Source organism: Numenius arquata, chromosome 12, assembly GCF_964106895.1.
Source record: "Numenius arquata chromosome 12, bNumArq3.hap1.1, whole genome shotgun sequence".
Taxonomy (NCBI): Eukaryota; Metazoa; Chordata; class Aves; order Charadriiformes; family Scolopacidae; genus Numenius; species Numenius arquata.
Window position 1 is genome coordinate 23383780 of NC_133587.1, and position 16917 is coordinate 23400696.

General features: G+C 38.2%; 1 protein-coding gene across 3 annotated transcripts in view; it reads left to right on the top strand.

Moving 5' to 3' along the window:
• Positions 1-16403, top strand: part of LOC141471262 (macrophage mannose receptor 1-like) — a 56807-nt gene extending 40404 nt beyond the window's left edge. For 2 of the 3 annotated variants that reach the window (XM_074157695.1, XM_074157696.1), the window contains 10 exons: positions 368-482; positions 2104-2273; positions 4021-4123; positions 5002-5231; positions 6318-6483; positions 7435-7587; positions 10441-10557; positions 12500-12667; positions 15729-15782; positions 16153-16403. In XM_074157695.1, the coding sequence (XP_074013796.1) occupies positions 368-482; positions 2104-2273; positions 4021-4123; positions 5002-5231; positions 6318-6483; positions 7435-7587; positions 10441-10557; positions 12500-12667; positions 15729-15782; positions 16153-16403 (1527 nt within the window). Of the gene's footprint in view, positions 1-367; positions 483-2103; positions 2274-4020; positions 4124-5001; positions 5232-6317; positions 6484-7434; positions 7588-10440; positions 10558-12499; positions 12674-15728; positions 15783-16152 lie in introns of all 3 variants that reach the window. The other variant, XM_074157693.1, reaches the window with a different exon arrangement.
• The last annotated feature ends 514 nt before the right edge of the window (positions 16404-16917 follow it).

The window sequence follows — 16917 nt, forward strand, 5'->3', positions numbered from 1 at the left end:
TTCCTTAACTTTACTAACGTGGTGTATTTTGTAGAGTCAAATTAATAAACAGGCAGACTAATATCAGTCATGTGTAACTTACCACTGTTAGCTGACTGTCTGTAAAAAGTCAGTTTTTGCTTATTTTCTAGCAGATCAAATCTAGTATGTGCCTTGTTGAGCAAAATACTTCCTTGAGATACTCAATTTTATATAGAAAAAGAACCAGCAGAAAAATCTCATTTTAAGCTGAATGTGGGGGCTTTTTTCAGATAAATGCGTTCTTTTACTGCCTTTTCTCCGTGCTGCTTTGCATAAAGTAGTGGTTTTCAAATTGTGAGTGATATTGGAGTAAAGATAATATAGAGAGAATTTGTTCATGTTTTAGTGTTACAAAATATTTGGATCTACAGAAGATGAACGTGTCACTTGGCATGCTGCACGAACAGCTTGCATGAATTTAGGAGGAAACCTGGCCACTATCCCTAATGAACAAGTGCAAGGTACTGTGTATAGTTTTGTAGCACTAGATGAGATGACATTTAATCTTTACAGGATGGCTGTTGCATTTGTGTGACCATGGACAGGATTTGAATTATGACTACACATCTGATTTCTGTTCCAAAACATATAATTATTTGAAATTTACAATGAAGTCTTAACCTGAATCTACCAAATTTTAATGTTGGCTTAGATATATCTATATATACACACATGTATATTGTCCTGGCAGCCAAAGTAGAGCTTTTTCTGCTTACGCATGGTGCCAGCTGGACCCAGCAAGTCCAAACGATGTAGTTTCACTAGGTGGCATTAACTTGCTGCATGGCTTTCCTGTTCACTCAAGCAGAACACCTTTAGGATCAGAACGTGCTGTCTCTGGGCAGCTCGGGGCAGAGGTTTAACTGCTCATACACCTCCCCACCACTCACCACGTAGCTTTACCGTTCTTTTCACTAGAGGAGCTTACTTTAATCAACCTAAGAGCTGCATCCCTAACTGGGGGAGATGATACTAACTTAGTACTACTTAAGTTTTCCACATGTCAAGAAATGAAAAATCAAACTTTCACTTTTCAAACATAGTTAAATTCTTATTCAACATAATTTCTGCAGTACAGATTTCAGGTGGTTCGTGCACAGAGCTTGAATTCTAGGTAAAAGAGAAATGAACAGTAAAGCTATTAGCACAAAACTTGTTATTGCTGGCAATGTAGGCATAAAGGCTTGAGTTCCTGTTACAGTTTCTGGCAGAGCAGCAATACTAACATTTGGCAAAGAAATCTACAGGTTTCATTCCTGGAAGTGTAAATTGCATTCATTTTAAAAGACTAAAGGAAGGTGAATGGTTGATAGAGCAGATAGAAAGTCATCGATTGTTTGCAGAGAAAAGTAAGCTCGTAACAATGACTGTAGCAGTTGGCAAAGGCCATGATATGTTCATTTTATCACAGTGTTTGATATATTGTGGATTAGTGGGTTGATGAATGCCAGCTGACCTAGCCTGCTCTATTTTTGAGCTAGCCGCACTAAGGCACACAAGCACCTTCCTGGACTGTGCAAAGCTGTGGTAATTGATTTGGTTGTGATGAATAGTTCTGGTGAGGCTCATTTTAAACAGCTTTCTTGTGCATTCTGCTCTCTGCTAAGACAGTGCAGGCTATTGCCTGGATGTTCCAGGGAGAGAGCAAACACTCGGGGTTCTGTAACAGCACTGCTTCTGCTTCTGCTATCTGATGCCACTGGGGGGTAACCACTCTGGTGGGGTTATCAAAAATGTATGTGTTTCTACATGTCTCTATATTTCTAAGTCAGTTGTGGGACTAAGATTCAAAATTGTCTTGAGACATTATAAAAAGTATTTCTGTCATACTTTTGGGATTCATCCCAGTACCAGGTTAGGTACTTAGCTGATGTATTTTGCCCAAAGCCACAGTTATATATCTGGTTCCCTGTTCATTAAGCTCAAAAGTCACCTCCTTTTCATCTTACTGCTTGTGTTGTCAACAGTGCAGTGTTCTGTATTACAGAAAAAATAAATACTTAATGTCACCAGTTTCAGTGAGGCCAGACTTTTCAGTTGTCCTTCGTTAAAAGTATTTCTCTTTGCCTTTTTTTACTCTAGCTTTCCTCACCTTCCATATGAAAGATTTTGTTACTGATACATGGATTGGATTAAATGATATAAATCATGAACTGAGGTTCCTCTGGACAGATGGAACAGGAGTTTACTTTACAAACTGGGCCAAAGGCTTCCCATTAGGACATATGGATTTATACTCATATGATGGCCAGGTAAATAGCAATGAGAAATTGTTCACTGAAATTTGATTTTAGATTGCATTTATGCATTTGTTAGAATCTGAGACATGTTATTGTTTGACTTACTACTTTTATACTTTTATACATGTCAAATATAAATACAAATAGACTGAATGGTTTTGAGCCCTTGCGCAGTTGCTCTATTATCTGGTGACAGCTGTAGGGCTTATACAAAGACTGTTTTCAGATTTCAGTTTTGTGTGTCCCTGAAGGCTACACTGCTTCTGTGTTGACCCCATGTTCTCTCATAGGCTCTGGTAAAGAGGACAGTGGGATTCCTTGCCTCGTGGCATTTGCCCCAAAAGTACACTGAACGAGCACACTGTCCTAGTCCTCTGACCACATTAGTGCCTGAACATAGCAGGTTTCTCAGTTGGCATGTAGCTTGCAGGGAGCACTTACAAACATTCCCCTCAAACAGCCATGTCTTACATAGCAGCAAATTCTGTCAGTCACATTTGCAGAAAGGACATGCTTCTATAAAAAGACAGCCATCCGTTTTTTAGAAAGGAAAAAAAGAAAAGAAAATCACTTCCCTTATTTCTCTGTCGTACAAACAGATCTGATAGGTCATTCAGTTCCTCTCTCTGATCTTGAGTTTCTAGACAGTTCTGTGCTATCAAACTACAGCATACTATAGTACTAGCTCTATTTCTTTTGAATGATACTTTTAATGTAGAAATCTTACTTTTATGTATAATGTCCTTTTTCCTGTTTTTGAAAGTAGCACCTCTGAGCTTGTTATCTCTAATGGAAGGAGAAAATTTGGAATAATTAGAAGTTCAAAAGAGAAAGCATGTTTAAAATATCACTTTTGGGAGGAATAATATATATTTTTGTCTTTTTATGCAAAGTAGGAGGATTTCTATGAAGTCTTCTGTGAAAACTTATGAAGTCCCTATTTTATAAATTTCAGATTTATTTTTAAGTGTACTTGACCTTAGCAAAAAATAAGTAATCATAGTTAATACAAAATACTATGCAGCTGTTCAGTTTGAAAGATTTAAGTCTTAATGCATTTCACTCATAAATGAAGTATTTCTCCATGCATCTTCTCCTGGATATCAAAACCAAATAAGTAAACAGAATAAGAGAAATATGGATGATACATTACACAAACCATTAGTACATGTGCAGTTCCTTGCATTCATCATTGTTCATTTAATATATTCTAACATAGGTTCTAGCTATTGTGTCCACGTCAGAGAAGTTGAAATGTCACTGTAAAGGCGGTACTGACAGATCAATGGCTGCCTTTGGGCAGGAACAGTTCTGATTTTGCTGTGTGTACTATTACAGCTTGCCACAATAAATTTGAAGAGACTGATATGTCAGAAATGTTGCATTGCCCATTCAGGATCCAGGGTTTTTCTGGGGCAAACTTAACTGGTCTTTTCTACAATAGTTGATTTCAGTTCTCTTTAAATTGTCTGTGGCTTTCCTTCTGTCTATGGTGTATGCCTGGAGAGATGAGAATACTGGAATTTCTCTGGTCTGTTTATCCACCCCAGTGTTGCACAAGAGACAGCAACATCAAGAAATTTGTAAAGTGCAAGAGGAACAGAACCTCTACATCGTAAAACTTATGCTGTTAAATGTTACAAGGATATAAGAGTAAAACTACAGCATTGCTTGTGTCTGAAGATGTAAAAGAGGGACAAAATTTTTTATTTGCTTTTTCTAGCTATTTGTAAGTGATTTTATTTCTTTTTACTTCGAGGCTGATTGTGTTGTCATGAGAAACAATCCTGTTAAGGAAGCAGGGAAGTGGGCCGATGAGAGTTGTGATAACAACAGAGGATATATATGCCAAATTAATGCAGGTACTTGTCTTTTTGGTTAAAACACAATCAAACCTTTTGGTTTTTCAGGGAATTGTTTGGGTGTATGGATTTCAACATCATTTCACTTCCAATAAAGATGCATCCACAAATTGTTTTTCAGGCAGGAACAAAAGGGTCATATGTGTCAGAGGTCCAGTTAGAGCCTCTACTCTCCATTGACCCTTCCCAGTAACTGCCATGTTACTGCCTTCCTGAGCTGGAATTTGAATCTACATCTTTGTGTTTAGTATGACCCTTCATGTGATGTTTGTTCCATGATTTTGTCTGTCATTTTCTGAACACGTTGTCTTTCAAAACGTGTTCTGGAATATACTGACCTGTACATGTAGCATGAACTGTCTGGAGCGTGACTGTAACTCACCCACACCAAATTTGAGCTAACTTACCCCACAAAAGGAAATTAAAAAACAGTGAAAACCTGGATTTAAATATCTGATTGATTTTTAAGGACCGATCTGTTGTGGAGTTTTCCTTTTCTCTGGCAAAAAAATTCCTGGAAAACAACACAGTCTCTGCAAAGCATTTCTTTTGATGAAAAAATATTGTGTTAAAGAAATTGTGACCTAATCTAATCCTAATTCATTTCAGTAATGCTATTCTGGAGGATTATACAGAATGCTCCTTTACTCCTTGTCAGAAGTTGCTTTAAGCAGCTCTTTTCTTTTCTACAGCTTTGTAGTTGATTTTTACTACTGATCCTGGCTTAAAGAATAGCATATCTAACCCAGGCTGATCAAAAGTCAGGGAATGTGAAATCAAGAATAAAAGGTTTTTTGTTTAATTCTATTTGCAACCATGGTGAAACCATAATCGCCTTTTGAACAAGTATGAGTCTTTTTTCATCCTTTATTTTACAGATGCTGAGTTTCTGCCTTCTACAAGTTCATCCCCATCCAGCATTATCCGTTATGGTAACAGTAGTTATTTGTTCATCCATACCAAAATGAACTGGGAGGATGCACGAAAAAACTGCAAACGTGATCAATTTGACCTTTCCAGTGTCTTAGACCCCTACAGTCATGCATTCCTGTGGCTAAAGATGTTAAAGTATGGGGTGCCTATGTGGATTGGTCTTAACAGTAATGTGGTAAGAATGTCAAATTAATTGAATATGAAGCTGCTTCCCTTGTGGACAAATCAGAAACTGAGAAGTTTTATTATCTATCTTTACTTTAGCATGTTAATTTAATCTTGGTCCTAAATACTTTTCTGTGCTGTAACATTTACACGTAGGAATCCATCCTCTTCCATGACTGTGATTAAATTGTATATATTAGACGTTTTTCATACTTTGTCTGTGATATTACACTCCGTACACTTCCAAACAAGACATTTTAGGCTAGTATCTTGAAATATCTCTTTGTATATATGCTGTATTTGAGATAAGATCGACATCTCTCAAGATGTACAGTGCAAAGCATTTATTCTAAATAAAATACCTAATTTTCAGATATAGAATAAGGTGCTGTTGCTATGACTCTCTCAACATTTTTTGTGATAATTAGCCAAATAATTAATTGGTTTACCTAATTTAATTTTATTTATCTCTCCTCTCCCAGTTCTTTGATATTTCGATACTTTCTGGATGTTAAAATGCACAACCCTTTCTTCTTGGCACAGACACTTGTCCCGCATTCACTCTATTTGGCTGAGCACATGAAAGAAATGTAAATGCGTGAACATAACACACCACTTCCTAAAAACCAAAAAATTCCCCTAATCTAATCAACAAGATGGTTCACTGATTTCACCAGCTTTGGTGGGGAATGATTAAGTTTTTAAATATACTTTAATTTAAAATAGTCTACAGTTCTTGAAAGTTGGGGGGGAAACAGATTGTACAAAAATTAGTCCTCAGACTTTTACTCCTACAAATTATTATTATTTTTTTTATTAATCCCAAATTAACAGTTTTGTTAAGTTCAAAATTAATTCAATGTCCATTACTCTGCATTTCCTTTTGCTGAAAAGCATTTGTTGTCCTGTTGTGTTTCTCAATGAATAGCTACTTGTTACAACATAAATTTAAAAGTTTGAGCCATTTGTATTTGTTAAGGATTTCTAAAAAACTATAAATTCTAGCACAAGGTGCTGCACAGACAGACATTTGACTGACAAGGAAATGGTTAATGCTTAGAGTTTAATCATTCCTGTTGATTTGTTTTGTTCTTAGACCAATGGGCGTTATGAATGGATTGATAACTGGAGAATGAAGTATACTAAATGGGCTGAAGGGGAGCCAAAGCAGAAAATAGGCTGTGTCTATCTAGATGTTGCTGGAGCCTGGAAGACAGGGTCCTGCAATGAAAGTTACTTCTCTGTTTGCAAAAAAACTGATGGTAAGAACTTGAATCTAGCCATGGTAATTACAATTATTATCTCTTTAGAGTTCATTGTGCTGGGTGGTCTGCTGATATATACTTCGATGTTGGTTTTTATTTCAAGAGCTAAATAGATGAAATCATTAAAAGTTACTTGGGTTGAATGGAGCCGCTTTAAAATGCGGGCCAACACATATAAAGAAAGAGCTAGTGTGACTGTGAATAGCCATCACTTTACGTTAATGACATTAGATATATTTTGCAAAGCTTAGACTGATGTTACTCTGCTGTTTGTTCTGATATTGAGTAAGCATACAAGACCAAAAACCTCAAAAGGTAATGAATGAATGAATGTTACGTAGCACTCACGAAGCTGTGGTGTTGAAGCGGGAAGAGCTGAATGACTAAGCCATAAGGTGTCTCAAGGAATGTTTACCTGTAACAGCTTTCCAGGTTTTCCTTTTATAACTGAATAACAAACTACAGGTGATATAAAGATGTTTAAGGATAATTCTTCAGACCACCTTCTCTTGCATTTTTGACCTGAAACTCCTGTTAGTATCATCTGATAATGCCTTCTGCATTCCATATTAGGTCACAACCCACATGACCAAGTTCATCTCCCTAATTCAGCAAAGCAGTCAGGTGTGAAAATGTGTTTGTGAGTAAAGGGTTGAGCTGAACTTAAGAATGTGCTAAAAGATGAAAGTATGCTTGGATTCTTTGCTAAATTAGGTTTCTTGAGATGACAGTTGCAGTACTTTTTGTTCATAGATTTAGGACTTTTTTTCCCATTATTGTGTTGAAGTAAGCAGCGTAGACTACCAAGATAACATTTTTTTTTTAAAGGTCTGAGTGAGTTTTCCAGTGTTTAGTTAGATTAATCTATTAATGATAAAAGAATATGTAAGAAGCTGTTTCTTTAAATGTTGTGCTTTCTTTTTATTTTTTTTTTTTTGTTTTAAACAGTTCAAGCTCCCACTGAGCCCCCTCAGCTGCCAGGAAAGTGCCCTGAATCAGAAGGACACAAGTCTTGGATCCCTTTCCGAGGTCATTGCTACTACATTGAATCTTCATCTACAAGAAACTGGGCCCAGGCTTCTTTAGAATGTCTTCGACTAGGTAAGTATCCTTCTTAATCAGTTGTTGGAATCTGCAGTTACATCAGAATTGCCTTTTTCTGTTGAACTAAAATTCCCGAAAAAATATGCTGACCATTTGTTTCAGCATGTGTGGTAAAAAAATGGTATTATGTGGAATTTAAAATTTGAATGTTAGTATACTTAAGACTTCACGTCGCTGATATTACCCTTAATCTTTCATGGTTATTGTTAGGGCAGGCTGAATCCAGCAGCCCAGCAGAGGCAAGGTTGCCACAGCTCTGTGCTTCCAAGTCCGACCAGCGACAAGGCTGAGCATGTGTTCCCTGTAGCTGCATGCACACACATGCAACACATCTATACATATATTCATGGCTGGCCACACAGAATCAACATGGGCAGACACACAGGGCACTCACATGAACACAATCTGCACCAACACCCTTATTGTAGTCCCCTCTCAGGTTGATCAGGATAAAGGTCTGTTAGTGGGAATGCATACAGAAAACCAATGTAGATCCCTCCAGCAGCTAAGCTCAGACACTCAGTTTGCCCAGTAGCTGGCCCATGGATCTCAGTGTCCTCAGTTGCTGGGACCTGGAAATATGAGCCCCTACGGCCACCAGCTTGACTTCTGTTGATGGTACAGACCCTGTCCCTGCCACACACACACACACACTGGTCCCTCCAGCAGTCAATCCCTCATGGTCTCACCAGTAGAGAGACACACAGGCACACACACACATACAGAGCTAGCTGGAATTCCCCATTCCCTGAATGGCTCCCTCAGTAGCCATTCCCTCCTTGCATCCTTAGAGATGCACTCACACTAGTGGGTCTCATCCTAAGAGACCCACAGCCCTTATGGTCCCTCCAGCAGCTGACTGTGACTCCCCTGGTTCCTCTGATAGCCAGCTCAGCTTGTGGGCTCACCCTTGGTGGTGCACACACACACCTGGCTCACCTACTTGCTGTCTACGCTGACTGGCTATTCCCTAGTGATTGCACCCTCACTTGTGTATCTGGACTTGCTCCGGTTGCTGGCACCATGGACACCACTCCAGTTGCTGGTGCCTAGACACCCATGCACGTGCATGTACACAGACTGAAGAGTCTTTCACCAATGAAAATAATGAGAAATAGAGTTTAATAAGAAGATACAATTGTCTGCGCAGATCAGGCACAGGGCATGGCCAGACAACCATACTAACCAGCAAACTATTTACGCGTGACCAGCCTTTTTATCCCCTTATCCCTCTATTTTTCCATGCTTATTCCTCCCAAATCATCTAAGAACATCCCTTTCCCTGCCTTTGGTTCCTCCCCTGAACATCTCATCATAAGTCTTGTGCAATCTTGAAATGCTTATCTGTATCCCATCACGTGTCCCATACCGCTAGGGGGTAACCCCCCTCAGTCTGAAATATACTTTGAAGTTGACTTGTCTTGGTGGGTTTCATGGATGGACACCAGGGCTGAAGCTGTCCCGTAACAGCCCTAGGAGGGCCCTGAGCAGGATATCCCATCCTCTGAGTCCATAATTAGGGTTCTTGCCCTGCAATTGTGCCTCTTTGCTGCTCTGGGCTTGTGGAGGTTGGCCTTTAATGGGCTGATAGCTCTTGTGATTGTCCTGGGAGTAGCCAGGGAAAGGGTTCCCCATCTGCCATTGTCCTTTTGTACTCCCTTGTGGATGTGTGGTGAAGCTTTTTATCACACAACTTAACAGTTACCAAACATCTGATACTGTGCAGCGAAAGAGGAACAGTTAGAAAAACATAAAGACTACAGTGAAAAAAGAGGAACGTTCCATGTTCTCTTATATTCTGCTGTTCCTGCTTGCACTCTGGGTTTGGCTTGCAGCTGGACATTTTCCAGTTATATCTTACTCATAGTAGGATTCTGAACTCATAGTAGAATTATCAGTAGCTCAGCAGTGATTCAACTGACTTTTATATTTTCGTTCTCTGTAACTGTGCCTTCCTTTCCCGAAAAAAAAAAACCTTCAAAAATTCAACAGCCAAATCAAAACAGTCAAGTGCCAAACACAGCTACGACTCCATACCTTCTGACTGGATTCCCACCCCAAACTAAAGAGAACTGAAGATGCGCTTTCACCAGTGTTTAATGCCACTACATACAAAGCTGTGCAGCTCATTCTGTCTGCTGGCTCCATGCTGTGACTTCTTGGCTTTGCTAGAGCATCATACAGAATGAATCATTATGGCAAAATGTCTAGGGTTTTATGTGGATGACTTACAGGGTACTTCACTATCTGAGCAACATATGACCAGCATGATCTTTCTTTCTCTGATGGCTGCACAGAGAATGTAGGAAAATTAACAAGACCTGGTTAAAAAGTTACACTGAGGACTGTGCTTCAGAAAGTCAGCAAAGTCTGTGCTATACATGAACTATATAAAGACTCAGAAAACATTTTATCGTTAACGTGGTTACATGGTGTACAGACTGAAGTTATAAATACTTTTTACTAAAAACTTTTAATTTTGTCTAGAGTGGTTTTGTTTGTTTGTTTGTTTTTCTATTTTTAGAATAGTAACACATTCCTAGAAGTTTATGCTCAGTACCATATTGGCCTATTTTGCCTATAGCTGTTGTTCAGTTATGTTGCTGTTACCCAGTGCATGAGGAAACAAACAAAATGCTACTGCAATATCATGGAAATGATAGGAAATATATCAGTAACAATGCCAAAGTGCTTCATAAATTATTATCCAAAATTAGTTTCTGTTTCGGACATCAGCTCTGTTTGCAATTTGGCACAGATAACCAGTGGCAAAAATAAGACTGACATTGGTCTGGACAATGAGAATTCTTTCCACTGTGAAACATGGTTTTTTTCCTCTGTATCTTCCAGGTGCCTCTTTGGTGTCGGTTGAAGACTCAGCTGAAGCCAACTTTCTGGCATATACCATTGAACCACTTGAAGGGAAAACATCAACTTTTTGGACAGGAATGTACAGAAATGTGGATGGTAATTTCTTTGATTTTGACATCTTTTTGTTTGGTCAATAATTGTCAGAAGCTGTTTGACACGGGTGTTGAAAATGTCACATTATACTTCTGTAATACAAAAAAAATGAAATTAGAAAAGGTAATATATTATCATAATAGGGGAATCTGGTCAGTTGTAATCAAGCAATAACCAGTAATATATAACAGAAAGATCAGGCACAGAAAGTTCATCTTAAAGCAAAAGAAGTAATTCACAACAAAGTAAGGCACAAAAGTGCATGTACACACAGGACCATGTTGGTAGCTGAGCCAAAGTAAAATCGTTCTTCTCAAAAGTGTGAGGCCTTGGACTGATGTGCTTGTCATTGAGATAATCCAATTTTTGAGCTAGAAAATAATGTGGCTAACATCACTTCTAGTCTTTAGAATTACCTGGAATGACCAATCACCCATCTTTAGTTACAGCTGTCCCTCAGAACAGCTTCACTTTGAAGCTGGCATTGTTTGAGTCTTTGGAACTGTGTAACACAAGTTTTTCTATTTTCTGTCTCACTCTAAGGAAGATAAGGTAAGAGAGAATGGGCAACAGGCTGCTTTAATTAAATCTTAAATTTGATGATTATTGTTTTTTTTATTATTATTATTTTTATTTTATTTTATATTTTTATTTATTATTTTTTATTTTTATTATTTTTTATTATTAATACAGTTAGTTTTCAATTACATAGGTATTTCTGTCTTTATGATAGACCTAAAGGTTGCTTCAGCCTTGTGCTATTCAGGCTAAAATCTCCCATATAACAATGTCAGAGGCAGGACTGCAGAATAGTTCAGGTGACTTGGGGTGGGGTTCTTTAACAACTGCCTGCTCAACCACTTCAATGGCGAAATAGTTGGGGAGAAGACAAGTATTCAATTACATTACTTGAATCTTAACCAGGAAAAGGGAAACTTTTCAGTAGAGGAGGAAAAAATTTGAAGAGAGTAATGATTCATAAGCCTAAGACATAAAGAAAAGCTGAGGCTTACTCATGTGGTTAATTGACAAATGAAATATTGTTTAAAGTGGTTCTAGAGCAGGTGTAGAACAATAGACTTCTTACAGTGATCATAAACACAAGGGCTGCTTCAGCAAGTAAACGTCATTGTATTACTAGATAGTGACCTAAATTTCATATCTTTGGAAAAGTGGTTTCCCTGACACAAAGAGTGGCAGGTATTTGGGGGGGGGGAGGAAGGGTAGAAAAACATGAACAAAATGTGAAGAATCTTATAAGAAAACAAAACATAGCTTTCATGCTTAGTCTAAGACTTGTTTGAGTACAACTTAAGAGTCACAAGAGGCACATTTATTCTAAACAAAAAACACTATTAAAAGAAAGAAAGGAAAAAAGGAACAGGAAGGAAGAGATAGAAATCCCAGCATAGCTGGACAACAGTGATAACAAGATTTTTGAGCAGATCTTTAAAAAGGAAAATTGTGTTCGTAAAGTCAGTGGGATGGAGCAGAAACTGAAAAACAAATGGAAGAAAATTGAACTTTGAAAGACTTCAGTGAGGGCTTTGAAAAGAGTAATACAAAACCTCTGTACAAATTACTGGAATAAAGGGCATTCTGATGAAGATAAATTACGTTTGACAGCAGTAATTTCTGTAGACTGAATAAATAATTGACACTGCGCCATTGCAGTAAATTGTGGGAGATAGTTCTTTAAACTTTCTTACCTTTGTAACATCATAAGCCAGATTAGCCTGCCATTTCCTAAAACGTCATGTTGTGTCATCTGTATAAAAACTTAAGGGCAACATGATGTGTCAGAGCAAAAATCTAACTAGTCTAGTGGCCTGTCTCCAAGAGTGGCCACAAGTAGATTTCTCAGGAAGGCAGTAAATGTGGAGCAAGTGTCAAGATGGAAATGAATACTATCTTATTTTTCCATATCCAATGTTTTTCCAACTAGGAGAATGGCTGTGGCTAGACAACACTGCAGTGAATTTTGTCAACTGGAATGTAGGAGAACCTTCCCCTCAGCAAAACGAGCACTGCGTTGAAATGTATGCAAACAGTGGGTACTGGAATAATATCTATTGCTCTTCGTACAAAGGCTATGTTTGTAAAAAGCCAAAAAGTAAGTGCTACATTTATGAATTTTTTTAATGTATGGAGTAAGCGTCTCGTGCGCTAGTATTAGTGGATGGTCGTTACACACAGTGCATTTTAGCTGGGTGTTTTCGGGTTTTATAAATGCCAAGGGATACACATTTACATGCCAACAAAAAGAAAAAAATAACTCTTGTCAGAAAGTAGAAGTGCTGGCCAGTGTCCAAGTCCCTTCAGAATTGTTTTAAAAAGACTGTGTTCCTATCTTAGCTGTACCTAGTGTATACGCTTAACAAGTTTGCACATTCTGTATCAATAACGGTTAGTCCTGTGCTTTGCACACACAGATTTCTCTCATCTATTTGAAAATATGTTCCTTAGGGTATCCCTTCTGCTCAGCCTGGGGAATACCCTTTGCTTATTTCCCTTTGGAAGTCTCATATGTATGCATTCTCTGAGCATGAAGTAGTGTTTCTGTGAGTTGAGTATTTATGAATTGTGAATGGATGAACAGTTTTGGACCTTTTGTCTCTGCGTTCTCCTGCTTTGAGAAGGTGAATGAATGAAAAGCAAAGCAAATAACATGGCCAGGATGTGCTAAACTGGAGGTGTCCTGAAATAACTGAATGCGTAAATTTGACAATAAGGACATAAAGTGCATACGTGCTCCTAAAAATCATCGTAATCATTTCTTCCAGCATGTGTTGCAATATCGAAATCTCTTACTAATGTTTACTGAGAAGAATGAAATGCGTGTAGTAGCTGAAATATGCCCACTGCCTCTGTAAGACTGGAAGTGAGAGAAATTCTGCTATCGTTTCTATAAATTCGCTCTCACGCAAAATTTTTCTTACTTACTCAGATGCTTGTAAGGATGACTGTATCTTCTACAGGAAATAGTGCAGAACTGTCAGATATAACCAACTATTTGGTGTCAACGGTCTTTTTACATTGTGAAAAACAAACAAAAAGGCACTTTATTTTCATTCTCTGTCCAGAATAGTCATAAATATAGGTAACAAGTGTTAAAATCAATGACCACCCTTCCTTTTCGACCATTCAGCTCACCTGTTTTTGCTGGTACCGGCATTCAGCTGTTTTGATACTGAGCCATTGCAAGGAGCTGAAGCAGATGAAAGCTAGTTACTTTTTTAGGATTAGCTTCAGCCAGTTCAGCTTCCTGAGCTGGAATGCCATGGAGACAGCCAAATGCCAGTGCCAATGAGTAGCAGATTCATATTGCTAAATATACTTTTTGCTTAACTGCTTGTAGGTAGGTTTAGCATGCAGGCATCTCATACCAAAACCCAACAGTGATGTGCATAATATGCATGATCAGTGCTATACCTAACTTGGTCAGTCAACATTTTTTTGGTGAGGAAAAGGAAAAAGTGTCTAGGTTATAATATTCCAAAAATTTCCCAGCCAAATGAAGCAATGCAGCCAGAAGAGTATTTTCCAAATTTGCATAATGTAATTTATTTCCTCCTATTCCTTGTTACATTTCTGAGACTATGCTTTTGGACATAAGGTGGCATTATCTTCACAGAATCACAGAACGGTTGAGGTTGGAAGGGACTTCTGGAGGTCATCTGTCCAATCCCCTGCTCAAGCAGGGCCAGCTAAAGCTGGATGCACAGGAACATATCCAGATGGCTTTTGAATACCCCCAAGGTTGGAGACCCTAAAGCCTACCTGGGCAACCTGTGCCAGTGCTCAGTCACCCTCCCAGTGAAAAAGTGTTTCCTGATGTTAAAGGAAATCACCTGTGTTTCAGTTGGTGCCCATTGCCCCTGATCCTGTCACCACCCGATCCTGCCACCACTGAGAAGAGCCTGGCTCCATCCTCTTTGTACCCTCCTTTCAGATATTTGTATGCATAGATAAGATCCCCCGCAGAACCTTCTCTTCTAGGCTAAACAGTTCCAGCTCTCAGCCTTTCCTCATGTAAGATAGGTTCCAGTCCCTTCATCGTATTAGTGGCCCTTCATTGGACTCCCTCCAGTAGCTCTCTATCTCTCTTGTACCGAGGATCCCAGAACTGGACAGGACATGCAATGCTTCCAGCAAGCACTTTAAAAGTGCTCAGATTCCCTGTTTTCCATAGATTTGTATGCTGGTATAGTGCAGACGAGTAACAAGTTGCTTTTTATTGTAAACAGCATTAATAGATACTTTTCTTGATAGAAACTCTTGGGAACATCCAAATAATTATGTCTGGTTTTACTTTGAAGAGCTAGATAGGTATAGGGTAATACTTGTCTCTAGGTGTAAAACTAGCTGGGCTAACAGACACTCCAGCAGAGTTCTGGAAAATCTTTGGAAGTTGCGGTTGTTGGATTATTAATGAAATCAGGCAATGTAAGTGAGGAGACTGGTAAAACAATTAAACTTCTTGGGCTCACCTCTTTCAGAATGAAACGTGTTGCATTGATTCAAGAGTTAGTTACAGACTGATTTTAGCTCCACGTGGCAAAGTGTGGATCCTCATCTTACACAATGGCCCAGTTTTCCCAGCAAGCCAGATTATGTGGTCCATACACTAAATTTAAAATGAGCTACAAACATTTTAGTTTGGATGTGACGTGCTAGACACTCTGGAATTGACGAGTGATTTCAATTGTCTGTGTAGGCAGGCCATTAAAGTCTTCCGACAGACCAAATTCATTACACTTGCGATGTTTATATAGGATAACAAATACTGCAAGAATTTGTGATTATATTGAGGATTATGTTTGATCATCTCTGTCCTGAAGATGTTGTGTAGATTTTCTTGTGGTTTTACACTGATGTCAGGATCTGTCTCTGTGGAGCTCTTTGATGTTTCCTCTTTTCTGTTAGTTTATGTAAATACCTACATATGAGACTAGAGTACATACACCATTGTGCTATGCCTTCTGATAGCTGTATATGTCTTTGTATGGACTAAACCCAAGTGTTTTCAGTATTTAGTGATATTTGTTACCATATATTTCCCTGAATATGGTTTTCAGTATGTTCCAAATACAGAAATAAATAAGAAATAATATAGAAATAAATAACAGAATAATATAATAACATAATTCTTTTTCAATGTTTTGAAATGCCAGCAACTGAAATGCCACCGTCAGCTGAAATGCCACCAGCTGAAATGCCTACCAAGGGTAAGAATATTGTCTTTCAAGTGTACAAAAACTAGTTCCCGTGCAAGATCATAAACAGAACAAATCATATTCAGTATTATGTCCCTTGCATTTTCTGATATACCTAAGTACCATATCTGTTTCCTAGGAGCATATTATTTCCTAGTAGAATACAACATACTCCATACATCCAAACCCAGTAATTTGTAGTATAACATGCAACGTTAGGGTTTTAAAATAAATTAACTTAATCTTGCTACCTTTGTCTCTCATTCTTTTGAAACAAATGGAACACTTCAGCTTAAAATATCGTGCTTTCTAAAAAAACTCTTTCCAGTAATCAGTTAAAGGATATGTAGCATCCTCCTGATTTCTTTGTATTTGTTTTCAGCAATGACCAAGGACGAGAAGGCTCCTACTCTGAACCATGGTAAAACAGGAGTTGTAGTTATTGTTGTCATCCTCATCCTAGTTGGAAGTGGCCTTGCAGGCTATTTCTTCTACAAAAGAAGAAAGAATCGCTTGTCATCAAATGACAGCTTTGAGAACAATTTGTATTTTAATAGCGACGCAGTTCCTGGAACTAGTGACACAAAGGATCTTGTGACCAACATAGAACAGAATGAACATGCAGCACTGTAATGTAATAAAATGAAATGTAATGTAATATGTAATATAAAATGTAATAAAATAAAATGTGCCTTGTTTTAATAAAATTATGCAATTAGAATTAAGCCAAAGCTACTTTCTCATGTGCAAATACTGTAGGTTCAGTGTGTGCATAATGTTATGTGCAGCAGTTACTTTATTGTGTAACCATTGTATAATGTGTGAGAGATTTCAGATCTCATGATTTGATGAGTGAGTGTGGGTCACACTGGTGAGTGTGGGTCTTATAAAAAGAGATTACTAAGTGAAACAATAGAAATGGATGCAATAAAGGAAGTAAAATGTAGATAGATCCACTTAAGAAGGCTCCCAAGATTTGTAGTTTCTGCACCAGCTTTATTTCAAACCATGCTAATGTACAGATTCTCCAAGCTATTTTGGGAGAATCACAGAATGATATGGGGTTGGAAGGGACCTCTGGAGATCATCTAGTCCAACCCCCTGCCAAAGCAGGTCCACCTACAGCAGGTTGCACAGGAACATGTCC